Source organism: Rhea americana, unplaced genomic scaffold, assembly GCF_003343005.1.
Source record: "Rhea americana isolate MKP2758 unplaced genomic scaffold, rheAme1 scaffold_57, whole genome shotgun sequence".
In the NCBI taxonomy this organism is placed as follows: Eukaryota; Metazoa; Chordata; class Aves; order Rheiformes; family Rheidae; genus Rhea; species Rhea americana.
The window spans coordinates 1,858,285-1,885,121 of NW_028186723.1; the positions used below are offsets into that span (position 1 = coordinate 1,858,285).

The following is a 26,837-nucleotide window of genomic DNA, read 5'->3' on the forward strand; positions in this document are numbered from 1 at the left end:
TGTATATATCAAGATGTCAACCTGCTATACTCTTAGCCTTGCATTAGTATGTTCCCAGCAGGCCAAAAGGCCAAAAATGAACCTAAAAATGTTAAGAGCATCATGAATATGTATTAAACAAAAGAGCAGATATTTCTAATAGACTGGCCATATTTTCTAACTTTGATTCTTTCTCATATTATTGTAGAGGCTTTTGATAATTTGCTCACAGGTTTTGTCTTGTTTTCAAAAATTAGAAAAGAGATTCTTTTTCAGGAGGCCTCTAAAGAGGCCACACTATTCAAGTGTACTCCCTTAAGAACACTCACCAGATTGATATTCTGAAACTGTTTTGTGTATTAAGAAAAACTGATAACAGGACTCTAGTATATGAGCACTATTTGGCACAAAGAGACTGAACTGAAAAATGGTGCTAAATATTTGTCCAGGAATAAATTGTTTGTGATCTAACTGTGCCAAAGCAGAAATCAGTGATGTTTTCTTTCCTTCTGATACATTCTGTTTTTCAGAACAAGGCTGTTTCTTCCCCTCTCTGCCAACCCTAGCTCACTACATTTTAGCATATTTTCTGATTCATATTAAAAGAGCCTACCTCATTAGCAATCATATTGCTGAATTTTGCATGAAGGAGGCCAGGAGAGTCTGTCACCGATGTGTACTTGAAGGAATGTGGCTGCTGACGATATTTACTCTGAGTTTACACAGAAAGAAAAATGAACAGGATCACTAAATTGTGTTATCAGATAAGGGACTTTTTTCTAATGCTAGTGCACCAGTATTGCTTCTTGTGCTTAAAACACTACTTTGCAAAGGATACATATCTATTAACCATTAGGCTAATTTACCTTTTCTACGCTGGTGCATGCTTGTCTTACTAGAGGAAACTAAGAGTAAATAAGGAATTCTGTGTACTTAAAGAAAAATGTGCTGCTTGCTTGTTTCACCCCTTCATGTCCCTAACCCCTGGCTAATGAAATTAGAAGAAAGGCAACACAATCCAGACAGAAGGTGCAACACAAGCCTGCTGAACCTTTTTGTGGGAAAGATGAGATTCACCCAGTCARTGATGCTAAGTCAGAATTGTGAACAAAATAACTGCAAGCTCACTGCAAGCAGGGATCCATTCACTAGAATGCAACTTGCACATCTACATGATGACAACAGATCTAAGATTTGAAACTAGCAGAGAGTGTAAGGAGAGAACACAACAGAGGAAAGAAAAATCTGATTACAAAGGGTAAAAGAATAGGATGCAGAGGCAGCAAATGAAAAACAGACTAAGACTGCAAAGCAGAAGGAGAGCTGAGGATAGTGTAATGGTCACTGGCATTGGGCACTCTGCAAATCAGTCTCATTTTGGAGAAACAGTACAAGGTGCCTAATAGAGTGCACAGACTTATTTTTAGTTGAAAAGACACTTTTAAAATCTAAAATAAATCACATAAAATAACAACCATCTGGGTCTGAAACACAAGAGAAAATATTTGTGAAATCAGTTAGCAAAATCTACAAAACCTTGAACTCAGGTTCACCCATCTGTAGTTAGGACACAAATGGAGTGATCAAATGGAAGGGGAAGGAGCCTAGTTTTATCCAGTTAGTCACTTCGCCAGCCCAGTTTAATAGAAAGACATCTGGCAAACTCTTGTTTGTTGCAGAGAAATCAAACCCCTCTTTTGTTACCTCACTGATGAGTTCAGAAGCTTTTTTCTTTTCTTCAATCTCTAGGGCCCCAGGAATAATACATCCAACTCCTCGCATAAAGTTCATGTCAGATCGGTATAAATTCTATGTGAAAAGCAGAATACAAGTTTGCATTTGAGATGACCTACATTTATTCATCAAAAAATACACAGTAAAGTTATTCAAATAAATCCATTAAAATTAGCATCCACTACAAAAAGTTAATATACTTTATCCTATGGTCATGTGCTTGTGTGTGCATGTGTGTGTGCATGTGTGTGTGCAGGTACAGTCATCATAAACAGGCATACAAAGCACATATGTAAGATTCAGAAGAGTACTAAATCTCATTATCACTGAATGATACTTAGGCTCCCAAATTCTCCTTGTACCTTTGAAAAGAAACTTTTCCTAGATATATAACTTTTATTCATATATAATACATAAAACGTATCTATATATTATTTATGTATAGATACATATAAAATGAGACTAGTTATATTCTTTAACAAAAGTTAGGAACTTTTAATAAGTAACATTTCAGACAAAACACTTTTGCTTTCAAACAGTTCTGAATTCTCATAATGTAAGCAGGGAACACTAGGGAAAAATAGTGCTGTGCCACAGTATCAATTTTATTAAAATGTTTTCTACACCATCAAACACAGCAGTGAGTCACTGCAAATATTAGTTTCTCAAATACTACTGATACCTTAGAGCTAGATATATTCAGACAAATACTATTGCATTTGATGATGATAGAAGTGATGATTAGAACAAGAATTATTTTATTCTCTGCTTCAAAAACATTATAAAGACCAAACAACTAATAAACACAGTTTTGCCTATTCAGTGCACATGTGGAAGCTGCTACTGCTTACTAAGGGAAGAACTAACTGTACTTAATGAGGAGTTTTGGTTCAGAAAGTCAATTGTAATGAATTCTACCTTCATTTCATTCAACCACGCAGGAGAGCAGAACCAACACCTCATCTATCCTCTCATGCATTTGTCTGTCCAGTGCTAATCTCTGGACTCAAAGACATCATAGTGTTGTGTACAGGAAATATCCTTTGTGAGTACATAGAAAGGACAAAACCTAGGGCTTTTTACTCACCTGTTGCCAGTTATTAGAGACAGCTGGTAAGAGAGATAAAYACTACACTAAAAAATGTTGCTGACAATTAACATTTTACTCCCAAATCAGAAGACAGGCATGGAGGGAAATCTGCCTCAGAATCTCTGATCATGTGTGCTTTTACTCCAGTTAGGGTAGCACAACTGGCAGCTGATATTAACACATGTTTGAATATAGTCTACCATCTTTAAGATTGTTAAAAGTGTAAAACTGATATACAGTGGCATATTGGAGTCAGATTTGTTCTTAAGATATAGTATCTCCTGAAGACTCCTGAGGCAATCTAATCTATTAAATGCCCTTTGCTCAGTGCTATGCTTACAGACACAACTCACCATTGAATTTGTTAGGCATTATCTAGCTAATTCTACTCAAGATTTCATACTGAACTAAATTCATCCTTATTAGAATGTCAGTGGTTATATCTTGGGCTATAGTTTACTGGTCTTTTACAAATCAGATATATTTTTAAACAATAGGCATCTTGCTTCTGGAAGTACACATTAATTACATCCAGATGCAAAACGACTCAAAGATCAGAGGATAAACACTTTACATGGTTAAAAAGACCTTGAAAAGAGTATTTCTCTAACAGTACAATCATTCCCACTTGCAGATACTTCTCTCCCCAGTCATCAAAGACTACTGTACACATCTTGGAATGGTGTGATCACACACGTTGTACAACTGTCTAATACGGTAATTGTCTCATTCCTGAACGTAATCAAGGGGGAACAGCTATTGTTTATGCCTCAACTGCTGTTCAAATATATACCATCAGCTGTCATGGTTTGGAACAGACCTATGTTGTATCAGACCCAGTAGGGAAATATCATTGGGATGTTTTGCAGTTACCTCACTCTGTAATTTATGTGCATTCTTGGCACATCGCAATCTCACATCATCAGTCAAAGCAGTATACTGGTGCAGCAGCTGTCTATATTCCTGTTCACTGACCAAAGATTGTGCTTTCCTGGCATGTACCAAATTTATCATATCCAGTGGCAGATGGAAGTGAGTCTTCGTACGCTCAAAACCTTGCTTATATTTCACCTATCAAATTAAAAACAGATCACACATATATCACAGCATGGTAATCAAAATTCAGGTTTTGATCAAAAGAGACATTCTCCATATTTCTCTATTTTCCAGTATAAATTATTCTTTTTAAATGTAAGTTCCCTAACATATCTAACTGTACTATGAATGACCAACATGTATAATTAGAACATGCTGCAGTCTATCCCAGGTCAAAACAGTACCCATCTACATTTTATTTAAATAGACTGAGATTTTTTTATAATTTTCATTTTTCGTTAAAACTGGATATATCTAATCTTTAGATAATAAAATTATCAAATTGACAAATGAATTCTTAATTCACTGCATTTCTAGAAAGCACAATAAAAAGTTGACATTACTGCCTTAAGATAAAACCCAAACAGCCATATTTAAAAAAGATTCACTACAAATCCTCATTCAAAATATTTGCTGGTCTCAACTGATTTGGCCAGCTTTATTTTATAGTTTTAAATGTTATTTTGTGGGGCAGGGTTCCCCCACCTGTTGGCTGTGGCCACGAAAAGAAAGCCCAAGGGATCTTTGAAGAATTTTTTTCACACAGAATTTCCAGATAAGCTCATGCAAATTTCAGATGGTCAGACAGTTCACCCAGATAATGAACATCTATGAGTGTTAATGCTCATCAAAATAACTTGAAGTAACTTGGCAGATGGCTGAATTCTTCAGAAACTTATTGGTATCTGTATGAATTGAAGTATATCATCACACAAGAAAGTATCCCAGTACAAGTCCATCGCTCACTGAAATCCAGGAACACATTCCCATCTATATCCATGATCGGGCTTGTTATGTGTAATTTTGATAAGGAAATAAATGGTTCTTCTGAGATTACTTATATGCTTAAAATCTGGATTAAACCAGTGTTTAAAAGGTACTGAACAGTACAATGTTTACAGATAATGAATGAAATGTAATTCTTAGCACTTCCCAAGACCAAGTGGGAACCATTGTATGACCAAAAAACCAACTTAAATTCCAAAATCACATTCATTCTATAGCCTTTCAAGAAAAGAGCAATTTGAAAATAATCATAATTATTTGAAAATAAACTTTGTATCACTACTAAATTTATTTACTTGTGTGCAAAGAATACTAATAATTCTAAACTTAAGCTGTCTCTGAGTGATAATTTTGCAGAGTAAAATGTTCTAGGCCAGGAAACAGGGGCTTAGAAACAGGGCCATGCAAGAATACATACATCTGTTCTTACTGTCAAATTAATGTTACTTTAAATAATGTGAAAAATGGTATCATCATGATTATATCAAAATATCTACAAAGTGTGATAGAAAGCCTTCAGTTTGAAATAATATGACAAGAAGTTAGTTCACAGCTAAGTACATCTTCCACCAGGAACTACTTTCTGTTAGGAGAAGAATTCCAAAATACCCACATCTTCTTTCTTGTACTTACATCACTCTGTACCAATGCTGCAYGAACCGAATGAGCAATATGAATATCACCATCCAGGCCACGTGAGCCAACCATCTGTCCTTTCATTTTCTCAAATGCCTCCTTATATTTGTGCTGAAAAGGAAGTAAGAATAGAAACCTGAATGAAAGTGAAGAGACACAAGTATCAGTCAAAATTGTTACAATCCAAATAAATGAGTTCTCATATTACGGAAGGAGAGCTATGGAGAATAAAATGTGCTATATTTAATATGCTAATAAATCTGAATAAACCTTAAGAGGATGCTAAGAATACCTCATCTGTGTAAATATTTTATCTTATTTAGAGAAAAAAACAAGAAATACACAAATTAACACTTAGAAAGGTTAGTTACCTGCTACTACACAAGAGGAGGAACACAAGAACCTAGCGCAGGTGCTACAGATTCCACCGAGGAACCTCTCCATTAGCTCTCTAGAAAACTCAGAACAATGAGTATCCTATCCCTGAAATTAATTTATATCTCTTTACAACCTGTAAGTAACACCCAAGACAAACACTGAATGCTAGAGCTTCATGACCAAGCCCTCCACTGCAAATCTTTCCTAGCAGATGGTGCCTGATAGCCCCTAAACAATCCCTGTGACCTGCCTGCATGCAAGTTGGTCAACTTTGCTAACAGGTGTTTGCTTTAGCAAACTTTCCCTTGCTTAGTTACCCAATAACACTCATTGTATCTGCATTTCCAAAAGCACAACAATGAATTAGACTGAGGCAGAATGTCTCCCAGCTGTAGAGTTGGCTGGACATGCTGTTTCCAGCAAGAGTCACTCAGTAGAGCAGAAAGATTCTGGAGTGACTGAAGAAAATATCAGCAGTAAGTTCACCTACGTCACTTATGATTTCACCCGAAGCTTTTGCTGCCTGGAAGGGAATGGCATCTAATTTCAGTTGATAGCCACCATCTTTTATCTTTCCCCAGGACTCCTTATAGCGAATCTGGCAGGAAATATGGGATAGAAGTGAAGCAGAGTAGCTGTTCAGATGGTTGACACAGTAGCATTACTGTTAGCCTCACAATTTAAGCATGTTTGTTACATTGTATTCTAACGAAAAGGACTGACATAAATTAAACTATCAACACACAAGAGATATAATCAAATCACAGATGTCCATTATAGAAATGTACCTGTTTGTTCATTCTTAATCTTACTAAATTAATAGAGGTTTCATACAAAGTTTGTCAAGAAGTTTAATTTATCATTTTACTTCAAAAATATTTAGACTAGAGAATGATTACATACTGGAGAGAGGAAAAAAATGATTTCCTCTAAGTCCAAAGCACTACTGAATTTTTCACTTTCCTTTAAAATATTAGAGGTCAGATATGTACCTCACTGATATTCATAGCATTTAATTTGGCCTGAAGGATTTCTGGAAGATCTGCTGTTGGAGTATACTGATGCTTTACACTCTCTCCATGCTCCTTGTATAGCCTCTGGAAATAGAGAAAAATCTTAGTAGCGAGTACTCACTACACATTCAATCACTAGTTCAAATAAACATTAACAAACAGGTTAATGAAAAGCAAAGAGTACAGAAAAATGACAGCAGCATTAATTAATAAAGACAGGTGTATCAGTTAAGAAGTATCAAAAAGTTTTGGAGTATGATATACCTAGCACACTAGAGAGAAATTCCTTGACATTCTAAAGGTATAAATTGATGAATATGAAAATTCAGATATCCAAATATTAATCTGATATGAATTCCAATAATTGAGTAGAGAGAGGAAGAATTAACAGTTTTTATTAAGAATATGCAGCCACGACTGGTCCACAGACACTTCTGTAATTCTATAGAAATCTAGGGACTTTAGGTTTCCCAAACATATATCTTTCTAAAATTGTTAATTTTTAGCAGGTATTTAGCAACTACTCCAATATTATTTCCAGACTTAGCTGCAAGGCAGTGCTCAATGGTCAGTAAATGGTAAGATATAAAAACCTCAGGTCCTAAAATAGGTGTGATGAGCCAGCTATATCACTCTTTGGAGGAAGCATAGCAGGTTTGCTCAGGACTAGCTATCTTTCAGATGTCTGCAGACAGATAAGAGTTCTTTGCAGTTAACTTGACTTTCACCTACACAATGCCCATTCAAAGTTCACCTCTTCCAAATTATTTTTCTTTCTTATCTCAGTTTCTTCTTACATTGACACTGTAGTTTTCAGACTAGTAGACTAGCACAGATAGCCTCCAGTTTCTTTTTTTCTTTTTTCTTTTCCTTAGACATGACCCACGTCTTGACCACCCATCTTGCCTTTCCTAGAAATGTCATTTTATCTGAGACTAGGCTGTGACTAGGTTCGATGAACCTCAATATTTAACTCTGCTGCCACTTTCTGTTGCAGGTAGACTCTCTTGTATAGCAGCTCCATGAGAGGAAAGTCAATAAGAACTCCAAATGTGAAGGAAGAGAGCAGCAGACTGATTTTGACTGTGGCTCAGTGGAACAAAATGATTTACATTTATCCTGCCTGAGAAGTCTTTTGGATCTTGTTAATTAAAGCAAAGGCATAGACACTGTATGTGTTACAATAGCATATGTTTTACACAAAGTCTTTCATCTTCCTTTTCATTTTAAAAGTATCTTTTTTCTTAAAATAAAACATTCTCTCATGTTTGAAACTTGTCTTTTTTGAGTGACTTTTGCTTATTACTCACTTCTGTATTATCCCAGTTAAGTCTACAATAGTTCTAAATCGCTCTTCTATTAAAAATAAACATGTTTAAACACGAAACAGCCTCAGTTCTTCCCTTTTAGATTCCCCTCCTGGATTTCTCTCTCAGTAGGGTGACAGCTTGAAATTACTAGCTTTTTCTTCCTTGTCACGCTGCCTCACATTTTGTTTGCAAAGAATACATAGAAATCAAAGTTTGAAAGATCCGTCTGAAAAGGAGAAGACTCCCAAATGTCGTCTTCTTCAATGAATCTCAGAGAGCCAAGTCTCTAAGAGTCAAAGACCGATCTTACTCCTCGGTCTTACTTCTGAAAAAAAATGGATATTTGTACATGGATCTCCCATTCACTTTAGCATGATCTCATGGCTTTCCATTCCAAGTTAGAAACACGCTCTTTGTGAGATGCACCACACCAGAACACAGAAGTTTCATGGTTCCCAAGAATAATCTCAGAGAARGAAACAGAGAGAAAGCCAGTGCTTCAATCAGGTCGTTCAAAGAGGATACCACTCTTATAATCATAATGTATATACATTATAACTTACATCCACAGCCTGGTTATAACTAATTCTAGCCTGGATCATCTCAGGAGTGTCTTTAATACTGGTAAACTTCAAAGCATACGGATGCTGACGGTACTTCTTCTGTTGAGCAGAAAAAGATCAAAGCTGTGAATTTTGTGCTGCTCTTTCATGCTATTTGAAAGAGAAAAATCATAGGTTGCTGGAGATTAGAGTGAATTTGTGAACATAATTATTATTCTTCTTTCCTCATCTTTATATCCTAGGTACTTTCAGATTAATATTTGTTTCATTTTAACAATAACCTTTTGCCGATTAATATTAAAGTATTTCTCCCCAAATATAAAAAAAACATTTCAAAAATCAGACTCTGCCTACTAAAATACTCCAGGATGCATGATTTGAAAATCTTTTTCAGATGGCTTCAAATACAGTATGACTGATTACATTTTTTATTTATAGTTGCTTTAAGCAAGAAATGTGTAAAACTGTAGTATGATAATAATGGCAATGGTTAAACTTATTGTTTGAAGGTTTAGGTTTCCTCCTAACACTTACCTACAGCAAAACTGTGCAGTCATTAACACAGTGCCTAATTATTACAAGTGTATTTTCAAGGTACTGATATTAATTCTCTTTGTTTGAAAGAGCCCATAGTAACTTCCGAAAGATCTTGTTATATATACATAATTAAAATGAAGGCTGCTTGACGGCTAACTTATATTTTATCTATATGCCTCAGTCACTAAAAGCTTCCCTTTCTCCATGGATTGTCATATATCCATCATTACTCTTATATCTTCTCCAAATAGAGTGTACTAAATTTTCCTGATGCCTGAGATGAGCTCTCAAATCAATAAGCATGTTCATGGCACTTTGGAAATGGTTTATTGTTCAGTGTTCAAACTTAAAGGCATGTAAGCCTCCTTTAAACTGAGCTATGATCCACAAAGATGTGTTTGAGGTAATTCCTTGACTCTTTGGGAATTCAAAACTCTGATGTAAAGTATGTTAACTCTTTTAATGGATTACAAGCTTAGGAGCAATGTTTTGGTTTCAGAGGCCAAATCCCTTCGCAATGAGCACCTGTAACTGATTTTAACTGGAGACATAGACAGCTTACTCTTTCTCCTGTTCAGTTGAGGAGACAAATGTTAGTTGATCAGAACATCTCTACATTTAGTTCTGAGAAACATTATGGCATTTGCTTTTTAGCAGAATTACAAGGGTTATTCACAGTGTGTATGTGAGAGAGGAGGGTCACACACATTTATAATTATTTAGTACTCATTAAAAGCTTGATATGAACAGCCTAGCATGTCAAATCTCAATATGGCAAAATTTTCACTATTACTGCATCAGGAACAACCCTAACTCAAGTCAGAACTACTATTTAAATGGTATCATGTTTTAACAATAGTCTATCCCAAGCAATTCACCCCTTACCACCAATTGCTCTATAGAAGCGGCAATCATCTAGTACAAAGATATGTATTGTAAACACTTGCATTTTTTGATATTTGGTCACAGATATTGTCCTAGCTGGCATTGCTGCATTGGCTTTTATGAAGTTATCCTGTTTTACACTAGCTGAGAATCTAATTTATTGTGCCCCAAAAGTCAGTTTTCATTGCAGATGATTGTAAGGGGAAAAAGATAAAGTCAATAACTAGACTGATGTGAAAGGACAATTGTATCTTTGCTCAGACACTATATCAGTGGTTACATTTTTTTTTTAAGTGAATGGACAGATGATTCCTGCCTCACCAGTTATTATCTAAAACATCATGAGATTCAGTGTCCTACTGAAGCAGATTTGGCCAATAGGACTCACTCTGCAAAATGAACACTGCAAACCTTTTAACAATTTCCACCAACATCTCCTTGGAAGGCTTAAAGGAACTGGAATAAAGGATTCTAGAGCTCACCTTTTCAAGCAAGTGATACTAGTTATAGAAAGAAAGAAGGATGAAAACCATTGAGAAAGATAGATAGCTACAGATATATATATGAATTTCAATATCTAATGTGAATATATATGAAAAAAGAAGCAAGAAAGAACTTGTATCTTTTACAAAAGAGGTTCTGGGTGCAATGACTGCATCTTTTCATCATCTTTCCTGTTTTGCTTCATTAAAAAGGTAGGCTAGTGGGTAGCAATTGAGCACTGTTTGATTACCATTATTATTCATAATATCATTTGTCACCTACTTGGTTTTTGCAAAGGCTATATGGACTCCTACTGGTGTGTGTTTGGTATCTGGTCTCCCTCTAATTACCAGCCCTGTCCTTGGTTTTGAGGGCTTTCATGTAGTATGCCTTTTTCTTTCCCCTTTCAGTGGAAATTATTTTAATTTTATACAGACATTTTGCACGCATTATGCAGCAAATTCTATTACATGCTGTCATGAAATCTCACCTCACTAATGAGTTCTCCAGCCTTCTTAGCCTGCTCCACATTTAATGACCCAGTGGCTATCCATCCAGTTCCTTTCATCCAGTTCAAATCTGCTCTGTATCGGTTCTGACAAAGAAAAAAAAAAGTCCTATTGTTGGTGTTCAAACACTTGAAGTGCTAATAAAGGATTCAGATATCTAGAGAGCAACAACCAAGTCAAATTAAAGCCTGMTTTTGTTTATTTAATTCTGTGCAGTTGCAAGGAAAACAAAAAAAAAAAAAAGAGAGAATGAGATGGCACTATCAGGACTCACCTGCATTTGTACAGTATGCTTTGCAAAGCAGTTTCTAAAAGTGGTCTATACCTTACTGTCATTGGTAATTCTTACTCTGACTGGGCAAAAAATTCAGCATCTGGCATGCATTTTTCAAAAGGACATTAAGTATTTGCAACGATAYGACATTCAGCACTTCCCAGCTGCTATCCTCATGTTACACCAGGGAGAAAGAATTTCATTTGTTTTTTTCCCATACATCTTTAAGGAGGAAGGATACAGGTACATTTTTCCTTTTCCTCACAAATCTCTCATACCAACAGGCTACTGAATTCCAAAAGTTTATACAAGCACTATAGCTAGGATTCCCAAAGAAACTAAATGTGATTCAGCACCTATATCTCAACAAGACTTGCAGACATATGTATCTTAGTTTGCTTTAGAAGGTGTCTTAAAAGCTCAGAGTGGTAAGTCTGACTTACAGTAACCATATATAGTGTCAGACAGTGTATCTAATGGTTACAGCAGAGCATGTGACCATAAAACCTTAAATATACACATCTTAAACACGCCTCTTGGGCAAATTAGTAGTTAATAGTTTAAATATTAACTGTTTAATAGTTCAAAATGTTAATACATAAATATCTAAAGAAACTCATCCCTAAGCATCTGAAGGGGTTGAGTGAAACAGGGTTAAGCTCTGGACTTACATCACTTTGCAATCCATAGGCCCACTTGGCCCATGCCACTTTCATGTCAGTAGGCAGAGCAGTGTAGCGATGGAGGGCTGTCTTGTATCCTCTATCTGTGGCCAAATTCTGAGCCTTTTTGGCATGAACAAGGTTGACCATATCCATGGAGACATGGAACTGAGTCTTTGTATCCTCAAATGCCTTCTTGTACTCCAGATCACTTTGCAACTTTGACATTTGAAGGGAATGAGCCATCTGCGAATCTTCCTTCACWGCTCTCACTCCAATCAGCTTACCCTTCGTCTTTTCATAACTTTCCTTATATTTTATCTGGAAAGAAACAAATAGATCATAAGTAAATGATCTATGTTCTCAAGCTGGCAGCTCTGTAGTAGTCAACCAGTTGTCTATAAATTTTGTGACACAGTGGGTGAAGAAGTAAGAAATCCATTTGCAAAAGAGAACTGGAATGCCTTAGAAATTAGGAAGTGTCCATAAAGAATAAATCCTTTTATAATATAAGTATCTTCTCAAAAAGCTATAAAAATTACTGTTATCTCCAAGAAAAACAACTTTTCTTTTAAAAAGATTGAGTTTCRAAGGTTCTTTCAGGAATTTTCTGGCCACCTTTAAATGTATTACATTACAGTGTTTCACAGGAGATTTCTAGTTCATTTTGAGCTCTAAAATTTACCCTCGGGTCAAAAGGGAACAGAAAAACAGAGTCAGCATGTGGGGGAAAACAGAAAAAAAAGAAACACTGAATTGCTTAGAGCAAATCTTATGGCCAATTATGGAATGACAATCACCTAAAGAATTTCTCCATTGCTCTTTAGCATGAATGCAGCTCAGGTCATTGAAACAGAATTGACATCCCCAACACTCTGGTAGCAACCTGGAATGTCAGTTGCCCTAAGAATAAAGAAGGCTGATGGAGTCCATACTCACATCACTTGCCAGATCCCTCTTTGCCTTAGCAGTCAAGAAAGACAAAGCATCAAGTCGCAGCTCAAATCCTTTTTCCTTCTGCTTCTCCCAGTTACTCTTGTACAGTTTCTAAAAAGATGACAATAATACAATATTATTACTTTCAGTATATTCTATTTGTTTTATAGTCACCAAAGCTCTCAAGTTGCATCAGACTGGCATACACTCCACTAGGCATGCAATCCCTGAACCAATGACCATATGTCTAATGATCTAATCCTGGTGTCTGTGCTTACATACCAGTGGATACTGTACACTCATTATCTCACTGGTTCCATTGAAACTGTTGATGTGTCACTGACCACTCATCTGAGTGAAGGTAACCACAGAAAATAAACCACAGGTTTTCCACAGAAAATAAACAGGTTCAGACCCTAAAACTGACAAGTCTTCATTGCAACAGATACATCCTATATTTAATCAAGGGCATATAGTTTGACCATAATGTTTTTACACCTAAAACATTCAGACCATCTCAGAGGAAGGGCCTATTACCTACAGAACAAACATTTCAACAGCAGTTTTAACTGGAAGTTAACATACAGGAGTGAAAGAATCCAACCCATCATCCCCTGCAGTACCTCACTGATATTTGCAGCATTTGCTTTGGCCAGTATGAAGACAGGATCATCTTTGCTGATTGTGTACTGATGTAGGAACTGCTCTTTTCCTGACCTGTAGGCAACCTGTCCACAGAAAGCAAGGCATGATTAACAAATAGTCTATTTCAAAGGAATACTAATTAAAACATTACAAATATTCAAGGATTTACTAGGGTTAATTTACTTAGTGAATTAGTCTTTAGCAAAAGAATTTTTAATTCTTAGTCTGAATTTAAAAGCTGACCCCAAAAGCCAGGCAGACCAAATTAGTCACGGYTAAATGTCAGCAGTGAAACAATATGCAGTCCATGATACCATAGTTCTCCTTCCTAAAGTTAGTTACTTAACTGCCTACAAAGCTGATAGGAATTCATACTCAGTACAAAATGTATGCAAGAATATATTTTATTCAATATTAAAATGCAGCTTTTTTTCATGTGGAATAAAACRTATTTAATGGGACACAGTAATAATGAAATTTAAGCATGAAAAGAAGAACACTATGCACTTGAACCTGTAGAGAACATTTGTGAAGTACAGGTAATTGCCTACATAATACTCCATCAAGGACTAACATTCCAATTTTAAATAAAAATACCAAGGATTATGACCCAATTAGGAAACATCTACATTTTCTGTATCAGGACAGTTTCAAAAGAAAGATGAGCTGCTCTGCTTCAGAACCCCATAAAACTGTTGGAGGAGTTGTTGAAAAGCTAGGAAAAGATGTTCTATCTCCTCAAGTGTGAAATTTCTTGCATCTCACAGACAAAATATACATATTGTCCCTACTAGTAAATTTCTAAGTCCAGGGCTATTAAACTGTTCTCAACACCCATACAGAAAGGCAACAATATCCAGTACATAGGAATTAAGTACTGTAAGCCAGCAGAGCAGCACTCTCCTCTGATTCACACTGGTTTAATCTTTGAAACACACAATACTTTCATCTAAGTAAGTGTTAAGTTTTTAATGACACAGAGGAACAAATAAGGAAATAAGATTGCTAACTGAAAAAGACCATTCATACTATAACTGAGAAGATGTTAATATCTCCAGTTCAAGACCCAACATACTAAAAGGGAAAAAGAAAAAAATTTGGCAAGTCATTACTATCCCTAAAATAGCTGATCAGTAATTTTAGCAGTAGGTTTCTCTTGTTTCAGAAAGTTAAAAGTGAGCTGCTATCAGCTAGGTCCTGCCAGGAATTCCCAGATGCCATCTAATAAGGTAACTTGGCCATGAGGAAAAACAGGAAGTATTTTGAAGGGAAATCAGTTTGGGAAAATGCGTCTATTTTGTTCTTTTACTAAAAGTATCTTTACAGTAACAGCTGAAGAAGGTGCAGTCTATCATGGCCAATATAGTTTAAAATAGTCTGACATGACCCTCAGTGGAGAGGAACATAGAACTCAGGTCGGATGTATTTTAGTCTCTGATGATGCCTATTTTGCTTTGAAGTGCTGTCTAAGGATGAGACGGGAACACTGTTCTCCCTCCTGCTTGCTTCCTCTCTATCTCATGGATAGCCTATCTTGGTGTAATGCCGCAGGAATACTCAGGCAGTCTCTCACAGACACATTTCAGCTTCAGTTGAACCCAGTTTATAGACTTGCTGTCTGAACTATCAACAAGTGACCCAAGACTGTCTTGTAAAAGTACTTCTCTCTCCCCACCCACACCCCGTTTCTCTGGCCATTATTGTCATTATGAGCATAGCAGCCTGTTTCTGTTCCCATCAGTTTTTGTTGTTTATAGTTGAGAGAATTTAGAGAGAATTCATCAAATAAACACATACAAACCCTCAAGAATAAATCCCAAAGAATTTCAAACACTGGAAAGTTTCATGACTGGGCTGTCTTCCCCCTCCCTCCCCCCAGCATATATACCTCAAGAATGAACATATTGACAATAAAATATCTCCAAAGAGAAAAATTCAATCAAGGACTCACATCACTTTGCAGTTCCTGGCTTTTCTTGGCATGCTTGATCTGAGAACTGTCAGCCACACTGGTGAACTTCAGAGCATCAGCCTTCTGTCTGTACTTTTTCTAGATCAAATTAAAGTGAGTTACACCAAAGTTGCTACAACACTTACCTTTCCCCAAAATTTAGTCCTTTCAAACAGTGCATTCCTGATAAAAGACAGAAGTCCCATGTAAATTCCCACAACAGTTTTAGCACAGGGAACAGCAAAATACACTTCCAAATACTTTACAGTACTAATATCTTCTGCTGGAATGACCACAGTGGTGAATAGCACAACAGACATGCCGAATGTATTGCTGTCAACACTGCAGAGCTACYCATTTGTGCCAGATGCGCTGGCTGTGTATTTCCAGGATCTAGACTGCACATGAATTATTGTGCCCTTCACAAACTAGATATGATTTAATTCAGTGCCCAGGAAACCATGTGAGCTATGCAGCCAATATTACCATCACATTTTATTACATAAGACTTCTCAAGTATACATATGTGCTGTTCAAATCACAGTACATCAATGTTTCTGAGATATTTTTAAATTATCAAGATCAGGGCTGTTTTGAATCAAACTCTCTGCCTGAGTATTGTGAGTATCTTCTTTCAGAGTAAGCTAAACATTTCTTTCTGTCTTTGAGACAGTACTGGAAAATGTAACACACTACTTGAAGACTTCAGTATGATAGAGAGACCAGGCAAGCACTTCTTGCGTAGTTTAGTCAATCTCTTATTCTAACAGTTCAACAGTGAAGTGGGATATTCCACCTAGGAAGGGTGTAAGTGCACTTTTTCATTATCTGGCATCTCAGGAGATAAATCTTTGTTTGTACTGATGGGGGAACAGATCAGTTTACACTGTGACTCTGCTAGGGAAACACAAAACAGAAGTTATAAAAGCACCCAGCACTTCAAAGAGGAGCTCATTGCTTTATTTTAGGAACCTGGAAGGGAGGAAGACAGATTAAAAACAGCATGTTTTGTCACATTGCATGGAACACAACGTAGTGACATTCTGAAAAAAAAAAGAAAAAAAAAGAAAAGAAAAAAAGACAAAATGCCAGACTGCATAGCAATAGAGAGCTCTAAAATAATATCCACAAGTTTTCAGTTTAACTGACTGTCAGCTATCTCTTGGCCTTACAAGGCATCAAAATGTAAAGGTAGATCATTATGGATTAAACAATTGTGGAAGTGATTATTACCACAGCACACCACAGCAGCATATGTCAGTCTATCTTTAGCAAGACACTGGATCTGAGAGCAGCTGCTCTTCTTTTGTTTCTAAGATGTATTTTCCCCCTTGCAAGAGCAGTGAGTGAATGTCAGAGATCCAAGATATCAGTGTGTGATTTCCAGTAACTAACTGGCTTCTGCTCATTCCTCCAGCACTAAGTAGGATTTTATCCATCTTGTCAAACTTCTCCTAATTTATTCTTCTTTCTATCCTTTAACTTTCCTAGCACTAGTGAGACAACTCAACACAGCTAAGCAGCTGAGGAATTATACTTCCATAAGGTTAATGGCAGTGCAAAACCATGAAATAATCAGGAGAAAGCAATGAAAAGCAACTCAAGGTGAAGCTGGCAGTAAAGGCGTAACACTTACTTGCWGAACTATACGGAAGCTTCCAAATGTAGCTATCTAATACCTAATTTTTCAGCACTGCCCCTTAAAAGTCTATGTACTTCATACAGCATTTCCCAAAAGAAATTCCAAATATTTTCAGTGCTGCTCAGCAAAATGGGCAGGTGAATAAACAGGAGTGAAAGCATAGTTACAGGGAATTCTGCCTCACAATCTTGACAGAAATCAATAACCATATAATGAGAAAAACAATTTTTAACTCTAATGCAGGTTATCCCAAACTGCCCTGTTCTACATCTATACTACATCCTTTAGCTCTTCCAGTTCTCAGTTTTCTAGTATTAGGAATTCTTTATCTATTCTACATAATGTAGTGGAATGCATAGGCCTTTGAATAGACAACAGCCAGAGCACTTTGCTTACCTCACTGATCAAATCTCCTGCCTTTTTGGCTTGTTCTATATTAAGACTTCCTTCTCTGATACACCCAACTCCTTTCATCCATGTCAGATCTGACCTATATTGAAGCTGTATAGGAAAAGGACATTTATTAGCATGAGGGGCACAAATACAGTGTTTGCATGTGAATATGTGCACACTTTCAAATTTCAAAAGCGAAGTACAGTCTGAAGACATTTTAAGAAGTAATTTTACAAATCAAATCGTGTCCATATGAAATTAGAAATAATATCAAATACTGAAAAACTCTTTAAAATTTCATACGGTTTATAATAATTAAATTGAATATATATTGTCTTACATCACTCTGGAGTCCATAAGCCTTCTTGGCCCACTTTGTCTTCACATCTTCTGGAACCACTGTGTACTCATGGAGTCTCTTTCTGTAATCTAGGTCACTAGCAAGTGCCTGGGCCTTCTTAGCGTGCTTCAGGTTTACCATATCCATAGGCAGATGGAAATGGGTCTTACTTGCCTCAAAATCTTTTTTGTAGGCAATCTAGAAAAAAAAGGAATGAAAAGAAGTTGTCTGTATCAGTATATTGCAAAGCCAAACCTATCCCAAATCGCAACTCTCATTTGGATACTTATGCACATTAGGCAAAAAAACATGTAGAAATCAGGTGTTAGGGGGAATCCATAAAACAGATGCAAAATGAATTTTGCAGAGTCTAGGGACCCCACCCCTATCACAATATATCTTATTTTAAATACACTTTTGTCTGCTTGAAAGTTCCATTTAGAAGTATTTATATGCTTATATATTTTTATATGTGTGTATATATATATTTATATGTTATATATATATATTTAGAAGTATTTATGGGGTTTTAATAGGATGATCTTATTTTCCTGCCCCCAAAGAAGAACACCAATGCTCCAAAATTCCCCACAAGAACAAAAACTCTGTGCATTCATTGTAGATTAACAGACTGGAAAAGGAAACCAATTTCTATCAAAGGTTTCCAAGGACTTATTATAGTGAAACATCAGTAATGGTGGTGGGTGGTGTGGAGTTGATGAAAGATTTATAATTATTAAAACACCTTTTAAGTATGTGAAATAAATAATTTACCTCACTACTCATCTTGGCCACCTGCAGAGAGTGCAAAAGTCTTGAATCTTTGGTTCCAATTGCTTTTCCTTTTGTTTTTTCATATTCTTCCTTGTATTTAACCTTTGGGGAAAAACAGYTTAAGTTAAAAATCATTTTCCAGTTACCCCAGAGATAGCACTGACTATTTGGGTGGTCAAAATTTACAGGAGCCTAGTATGATTCTCATTTTGTCACTTCAGACTTCCAAGATTTTCTCTGAAATTCCCAAAGGTGCCAGATTGGTCTTATTTTTGTTTTCTTTAACCTCATTTTTGAGGCTTGTTCCTTTGAGATGTATATGTTCATAGATTTAAAGTCTTCTGAATAACTAGATTATCTGGGTTATTTTCATTTTCCCCAGTCCCAGTATGTTAATCAGTAAGGTTCTTACTGCAAAAGATAAGAAACCAACCAGCTAAAAACCAAGCAAGAAATTCAAGATTTGACTCTCTTAATAGGGTAGAGGAGAATGTTATGTTAGCATCTCTTCCATCCTACTCCATTCTACAGATTTCTTATTACCTTCACTGTCAAACACTTTCCAGTCAAAGAATCACTCCTGTTTCTTCCTTTTCTACCTCTCACAAGTTGAGAATTGCAAGATAAGTTGTTTTTAAGAGGGTTAGTTTGGATTTTTTTTTAATGTGCATGTGTTTAGGTTAAAGAAGCAGGCTAGAGAAATACACTTTGCATTTATTGTGGATGATCATAAAATTGTTGAGGCTTTAAATAATTCAAAGCACTGAATTTTACTATGGGAGGACTGAGCTATTATCCTTTTGCAAACTTTGCTTCCTTATGTATGCTTTTATTTTAAAAAATAATTTTAAGAGTGAAATTTCATATCAGAGATTGATAAAGTTTCCAACTGTTCAGCCTTTGAGAAAGATGAATACACAACAGTCAAATGCACGGCTTAAAAACCCAAATGAAGTGAGCTAAATGTTATTTCCCTGTGCTATAGCAACATATGTTAAGAATAATTCCTAGGTAATTAAATATAACCTACTTCACTAGCAAGATCCCTTGAAGCTTTGGCAGCAAGTAAAGGCAGAGAATCAAGTTTAATTTCAAAGCCTTGACCCTTACTCTTCTCCCAGCCTTCTTTGTATTTAATCTGAGAAAGAAAAGACAGTAACATATCACTAACACACAAGAACTTCAAGAGAACATGGAAATACCTAAGAGCAAAGCAGAAGTACAAATATATTCAATCCACAAACTGGAACTGTGTTAAGTCACAGTTCATTATCATTTTGGGTTAATTCATTGCCTAGGACCAAGTCAAGAGTTTTATTCTTGGAGTTCACAGTCACTTTTAATCCCAGAATATGCAGCAATAGCTCTAGATTTTGGCTGAATTTTCAAAGGAGTGGTTATGTCTATACTTGCAAATACTATAGATCAATACTCTAGAGCAGAACAACTGAGGCTAAGATGCTAGTGCTGTCTGAAATAACTGATGTTAGTGTGGCCCATTCACTGAATGCCTATTTGAAGCTGGAGTTGTTTAAATGAGCTCCTGGAGTGCATTTTTCAGTTTAGTTTCATTCAAAAGGAATCCAGTTTGTGTGCTTTGAGACTACACCACAGTACGAACCAAAGATCAGGGAAGTAAGGATGATCAGATTTGAGGGAAGTAAGGATGATCAGATTTGCTTCAAAAGTACTCTCACAACACACACTAAATTATGAATATAGGTGAATATCATGAGAGTCACAAGTTTAAGTTCAGAAGGTTAATGGAAGTTAAAGTACTAACTGTTTAAGCTCTTTTTGATGGTTCCACTCTAAATTCCATTAGGCCAGGATCAAGTATCTTGTTGGGCATACATCTAAAGAAGTATCCATGAATTCCTGTTTGCTGGATGTGGCTTTTGGTATTGTTGTATTTCACCATTATCTAACAGTGAGCAGGCATCCCAACACATCACACCGACAAAGAGTGCTGCCCCATAATACTCCATCAATCAACTCAAATTTAACTAAGAGGAAGACTATGAGGTATGAACAGGCCAGGAAAAGCTTGCAATAATGCAAGTTCAAAACCATGAAAAATTATGAAACAGGCTCAAAAATAACAGTTAAAGTAGTAATAAATTGGAGGTTTTACTGCATTTGTATTTATGTCTTATTTATTTTTCAAAACATTGCCTACAAAAATAGAGGCTTGAAAATTACTTAAAAATTAAATGAAAGTTAAGATTTTTGTGCAAGTGCTTGATTTTAGCACCAAGGGCTCTAAGTTAAACATTACATATTTTAACAAAATATGAATGGCAACAAACAGTAGAATCTATCCAAGTTCACAGAAGTTACTGCGATTCTTTCTTTTGATTTCAATGGGCTTTGAGTTATTGTAGCTGTGCAAATCTTTAATCTGCATACAAACGTCACCACAGAAGCAGTTAACTCTGTGACAAGTACATTTATTTATTAAACAAATTCAAATCATCTGAAAAGATCTTGGAAAAAAAATTTACCAGTTTCACTATAGTTGAGATTGTACGCCTATCTATTCAGGTTACCATAGTTCATGTTGCTTAGTAAAGACAGATTAGAAACGCTAATGCTTCCAGAAATAGTGTCACCATCTTTACATTTATTTCTCTCTTTCAAGGGTAACATGTATACCAATAATTTTCACATTACTTGGCTTACCTCACTGTATAATTCAGCATTGGCTTTTGCCTTGATGAACTGAGGTACATCCTGAGGTAGWGAGTAATTTGTTTTTGTCTTCTCATACTGGGCTCGATAGTTCAACTACGATACATTAGAAAAAAAAAGAAACAAAACAAACAAACCAAAAACCAACTTCAGTTATTTTTAACAAACCAAATAATATGCCCTTAACACTGAGTGACTACTGCTGAATTTCAGGTTATTAGTGCCATATATTATAGATACAGTCATAGTTAAGGTTGACATCATAAACAGATTGGAGGTACTAAGGCAATTATAACTTTTCCCTCAGTAATATGAAACAGAGTAATTATTCTAGAAAGTAAATATTTTACTATAAATAAATAATTCAATTATAAAAATAAAAAAATTATAAATGTAAGCACTAATAAATGCAAAAAAGATAAATTTCTTACAAAAGACATTTATACAACTTTTAAAAATGGAAGGAAGTACTATATTTTACTGATTTAATGGCATGCTTGCTATAGTTTTGGAAGTTATTTCATTCAATTTGTATTACTGTTTTCTTTGTAAATCTGCTGATTAATTATCAACAATTAAAAGCACTTAAGAACTACAAATTTTTTTATAGGTGAACTAAATTGTCTCCTAATTCTAATAAACAAAGATGCAAAGATGGCTAATGATGCCAGAACTTACATTGCTGAGCTGCTGTGCATTTATTTTGGCTTGAGTAATTTGTGGAGTGCTTGTAACAGAGCTGTACTTCAGTTTGTCTATGCTTTGTCTGTAGTTTACCTAGTTAAAAAAAAAGAAAAAAGATTTAATAAAGAAAGAAATGTTCAGATTGAAAAAAATGAGAGATTGAATACACAATTTTGTTAGCTAATAGTCTAGATATATCACTACTTAAACCATAATAAATTGAGATGGGGAAACATACCATGATTTCTTGAACAAGATCTGCAGTTAATGCTCTAAAAACTTCCTGGGCTGAGGCCACAATTTTTAGTCCATTTTGAAAATGAATTTCAATTACAACCTCTATCCCCACTAAAACACAAATTCTTAAAAAGACACAGTTTAAGCTGGTCCCCATAAAACTGATATCCTTAATCATCACTCAAATTAATTTTTATCTTAATAGAGAGTTATAATGTTCCTTTATAGGGAAGGCTGTCCAGTACAACACAGTACAGAGTAAATGAACTGTCTTATAACTTTGTCTTTACTGACTTTTAATACAGTAATTAATCATAGAAGTTCCTTGTATGATAAGAGTTTTGTGTAGAGGATAAGGGAAGAAAGAGACATATATGGTACAAAAAAAAGTCATTCTGATGTCAGTCATTGATAGTATTAAGATTCCATGAAATTCCTAACACACTAACATTGTAGCAGTAATAATAAGCTATAAAAAGAAATATATTAAATCTTCAAATTATACATGATAAAACGTCATGGAGAAGATTTCTTTTAAACCTGTTGTTGTCAAAGGCCTCAGTATCACACTGCAGGCCACAATTATCATTCTCTGCAGGCCTTAATTAATATTCACTGTAGTTAATCACCACTTTGCAAACATGGCACATCACATTGTTTAAAATTACTTCCTTAAGAACACCTTTTTCAAAAAAGTGGAGTGTATTTCTAGACACTTTGAGTTACTGAAACTATTTGAATGAGATTTTTTTTTATCTGAATTATCCTCACAAACTTACTTCTTTTATACTATAATAACAAACATTAGGCAAAATGCCCAAATTACTCACAGGCCCAGTGTGATCAAGCTACTTAAAACAGTTCATTTGGAGAGATAGCTACTGTTTCGTCAGAAAGTGATGATTTCCTTTTAGATGAATATATGTATTTATTGTTGCTTCTAATCTTATGAAAATGAAGAAAGGTGCCAGTGTAACGAACCTGAATGCCAAAATGCCATAGTTCTACCCACTATAAACATTTCAGCACTGTCTGTGACTGCACATTTAATAGTCAGCATCTGCTCTGGGAGCATGTAAACCAACTGGCCACAAAGAATCAGTTGTACTGGTCATGATCATCAGCAAGTAGCTTAAAATAGTCCCAAGGCCTATCCACTCATCAATAACTAACATGCTCACTTTGTCCTCCTGAAGAATACAAGACTTACAAATTAAACAATGAAGCTACCTCTTTAAATTTTTGTATGCCTTTTCAAAGGCAAAACTGAAGTTACTGCAGAAGAAGAAATAGGGCATATTGCAAATATTGCAATTGCAGTTATCAAGTACACCCCCCAAAATATCAGCATTCTCAATTCTGCTTCTTCATGCTACCACATTTTGCTTAGAAGGTGTCTTCAGGTCCAGCTACATCTCATGTAATTTTAATGGCCTCAGTGAGGTATCATACCCTTGGCTTCCTGCATTTTCCATGGAAAGATAGGTGATYCACCTCTTAGGTAGTCTGAAATGCCCTGTAGAAAAGCCACTCTCTTCCCATTGATACTTTTAAAAAGTAATGTATGGTAACTATTTTCCTAGTTAAGGTGCTGGTTAGGTTCCTAAAATTAGGTAAGATCAGGCAAGCCTTTAATGCTTGCGAAAGGTGAAAGTACAGCATCCACTGCAGACTGATGCCCTCCATTTATTTGTAGAGCACATATAACCACAGTAATACACAATTTCCTTCACATTATTCCATCAGTATCTCAATCCCGAACAGCACGTCTCTTGCATAGACCAGAGGCCTAATGATGACTATATGCCCACTTCGGTCCTCCAGCAACGGGGCCTAAACTTTCAATATGGAATTTAACTGTTGCACTGAGCTTTGTGAGGAATATCTGTCCTGTGGGCATTCACAAAGAGCGGGAAGTCTATTTAAGTCTCCTTCTCTTTTCAGTGCTTGATGCTGTTGTTGAGGCTGCCCAGGATGGTGAGATCTTCTGTAAAACAGACTAGAGACTGAGCAGAACTAACTCCTTTCATGTCACTGTTCAGCTTGTGCTGAACTGAAACCAGTGATAGGAGGCAGTAGCACTTTCTCCTTTCTATTTCCCCGAGCCCTCTCGATTACCTGCACTTTTTTGCTTTGACTTTGTTATCATTAGCTGTTTGCTCCCATGATTGAATCATCATTTGACATATACAGTCCATCACAATCTCTCCTACAGAGAGATGATGAGCCACACACGCCATACATAAAAACCCATAAAGTTATTTACATCTTTCAGAGGGACCAGCTTCCTTGTTGTCTGATATGAAGGAGTGAGAGTAGCTGGGTAATTGTAGTCAACACCGTCATGTTTGTAATCAGATTTATAGGCTATCTGAAACACAGGGAAAACAAAAAAAAAATCTTTTGTTAAGCTGTCATTTGTTTGAATAATTATCAGTCAAGAGGAAAGGAGAAACAATAATATTAATATTAAATGCAGGAAACAAAGTAAATTCAATGTCGTCAATGACAAAGAAAATGAAATTATTTGCATAGTTTAGCCACTAATTGATTCTTTTTCAGCTCCTCAATTAATCCAATGCCAACAGTGGGAGCATTAACTTAACTTCCACCTATGACACATCTCTTTTATCTTCCTGCTTAGTTCTCAAGCTCCTTACAGATTTGTAAATAATGTACTTGACGGAATGGTATGTAACAAAATAGCTTCCTAACCCAGTAAATTAAATTGGAATCCAGAAATCTTCATTAAAGACTGTTTCTCAAGCAAAGGTCTGACCCTTACAGGGAGGGGGACCCAAGAACCTCAGCTCTACCAATGACAAAGAGAACTGAAGGAGCTCAGTGTGTTGCCAGATCACTGAATTTGCTTATTTTAGCTTCTTCCACACGGTGAAACATAAATTAGGACAAAAGGATTTCCAGAGTTTCTCTGCTTTTCAATACATCCATCCTTCAGATGACCAATACAATTTAATCTTCATTTTTCTATCAATTTAATTCTGTTAAGATTTAAAGAAAAAAAACAATACTTACACAAGTACAAATGAAAAAGACTTACATTGCTTGCCAAGCTGCCAACTTTTATGGCATGTAACATCCTCTTATCCATGCCAATACCTTCATAATGACCTTTCATCTGGTTCTGGTAGGTTTCTTTGTATTTGAGCTATGCACAAAAGCAAAAATATTCTGAGAAAATATATTTCATTTTTCTATGCGTTATGATGTGTTTCAGTAGTGAGACAAATTATTACAGCTGTGATTTACTTGTGTTGTACTACTACAGAAACTCAGAGAGTCCACAACAACCTTGGTACTCTTAAAAATGAAAGCTAAAATCCCTCTGTGAGTTCTCTATCTTAAAAGACATCATTTATGTATTCCCCAAATCATATGGATGCCACACAAAGGGGATACTCTACATTCCATTGCTGAATATTATTTTATCAGAGATAAGCATTAGAATAAAGTTACAGGTAAGCATTATTTGTACATTAACAAATGAATAGAGAACCATTTACCAAAACTGTGTTGTTTTGGTGCAGCTTTCACCAAGCCCAGAGGAAGACATCTTGAGTCCAAAACAACACAGATTAACCATCCTACCATTTCATCTGTATCATAAAAGACTCACTCCTCCTAGATTTCAGGAAATGGGAGCAAGCAGCATAATAGAAAATTATCAGTATCTTGAGACACAATTACTATCATTATTGATCAGTTTTATACACTAAATGCGCTCCTCTCCGAATTAAGTCTGTTGAAGTACCTTCTGTCCATCTTTCCATTGAAGAAATGGACATACACAATGAAATAAGCGGTAGATTTTGAGAGATAACAGTAAAAACTGACAACTATTTGTTTGGGTTAGAAGTCCATTATAAGTAACCTTCTTCCATATATTATTTTGAATTCTTTTCATAATCCCAGATAAAAGAGTCATCAACCAGGACCTACTGGGGTAGGTACTACACAGACACAGATAAAAATCAGTTATAATCAAATTCTCAGTGCAGGCTTATTCAGAGCACAAACATATGAGCTGAGATTCCAGCAGCTACCAAGTTAAGCTGTCAGCAAGCTACATGCAAGGTACAGAGTACTTACATCACTGGTGTATTTTGAGATCTTGCTCACATTCTTGAATTGCGGAGTTTCACAGTAGTTAATGCTGTGGCCTTTGTTGTTTCCCAAATCCTTCTTATACTCCACCTGAGCAACAAAAAAGTTCAAGGGTAAGATATGGTAAAACCTTAACTTATTCTAGCAAGTGCTGACATGCGTTATTTATTAGCCGGGCCCACAGTTCAGAGACTTTGATACAAGACTTTCATCAGATGGCATGTGATGAAAATTAAGATTAATTTTATATACTAAGTTCTACCCTTGACAATAACAGGTGATATATCTTCTAGACACTTTGGTATCTAAAGTTCCAAAGGACACCAACAACATCAGGCTGTATGATTTTTCAATCTCCTACACATGGCACCTTGAAGGGCTACATTTTTCAGAAACTGAAGTTTGTCAGTCCTGTGTAAATATAAAGACACAGAGATCTATATCACCCTGGAGACAGAGACGCACGTTTTAAATCTATCTCTACC

General features: G+C 35.8%; 2 protein-coding genes across 3 annotated transcripts in view; one reads left to right on the forward strand and one right to left on the reverse strand.

Annotated features, from left to right (window-relative positions):
• The window catches only part of HABP2 (hyaluronan binding protein 2), a 180,739-nt gene extending 172,970 nt beyond the window's left edge, over positions 1-7,769 (forward strand). Inside the window, exon 15 of the mRNA XM_085319090.1 lies at positions 7,709-7,769. The gene's annotated coding sequence lies outside the window, so the exon portion shown is untranslated. The remainder of the gene's footprint in view (positions 1-7,708) is intronic.
• The window catches only part of NRAP (nebulin related anchoring protein), a 53,899-nt gene that overhangs the window by 11,183 nt on the left and 15,879 nt on the right, over positions 1-26,837 (reverse strand). Inside the window, exons 12-32 of one of the 2 annotated variants that reach the window (XM_085319040.1) lie at positions 26,338-26,442; positions 25,289-25,396; positions 24,494-24,598; positions 21,985-22,083; positions 21,298-21,402; positions 19,646-19,753; positions 18,616-18,717; positions 17,842-18,039; positions 17,505-17,609; positions 15,467-15,565; positions 13,494-13,598; positions 12,874-12,981; positions 11,944-12,255; positions 10,980-11,084; positions 8,585-8,683; positions 6,691-6,795; positions 6,189-6,296; positions 5,318-5,431; positions 3,677-3,874; positions 1,684-1,788; positions 593-691 (exon numbers count right to left, since the gene is read on the reverse strand). In XM_085319040.1, the coding sequence (XP_085175166.1) occupies positions 593-691; positions 1,684-1,788; positions 3,677-3,874; positions 5,318-5,431; positions 6,189-6,296; positions 6,691-6,795; positions 8,585-8,683; positions 10,980-11,084; positions 11,944-12,255; positions 12,874-12,981; positions 13,494-13,598; positions 15,467-15,565; positions 17,505-17,609; positions 17,842-18,039; positions 18,616-18,717; positions 19,646-19,753; positions 21,298-21,402; positions 21,985-22,083; positions 24,494-24,598; positions 25,289-25,396; positions 26,338-26,442 (2,592 nt within the window). The remainder of the gene's footprint in view (positions 1-592; positions 692-1,683; positions 1,789-3,676; positions 3,875-5,317; positions 5,432-6,188; positions 6,297-6,690; positions 6,796-8,584; positions 8,684-10,979; positions 11,085-11,943; positions 12,256-12,873; positions 12,982-13,493; positions 13,599-15,466; positions 15,566-17,504; positions 17,610-17,841; positions 18,040-18,615; positions 18,718-19,645; positions 19,754-21,297; positions 21,403-21,984; positions 22,084-24,493; positions 24,599-25,288; positions 25,397-26,337; positions 26,443-26,837) is intronic. The other variant, XM_085319041.1, reaches the window with a different exon arrangement.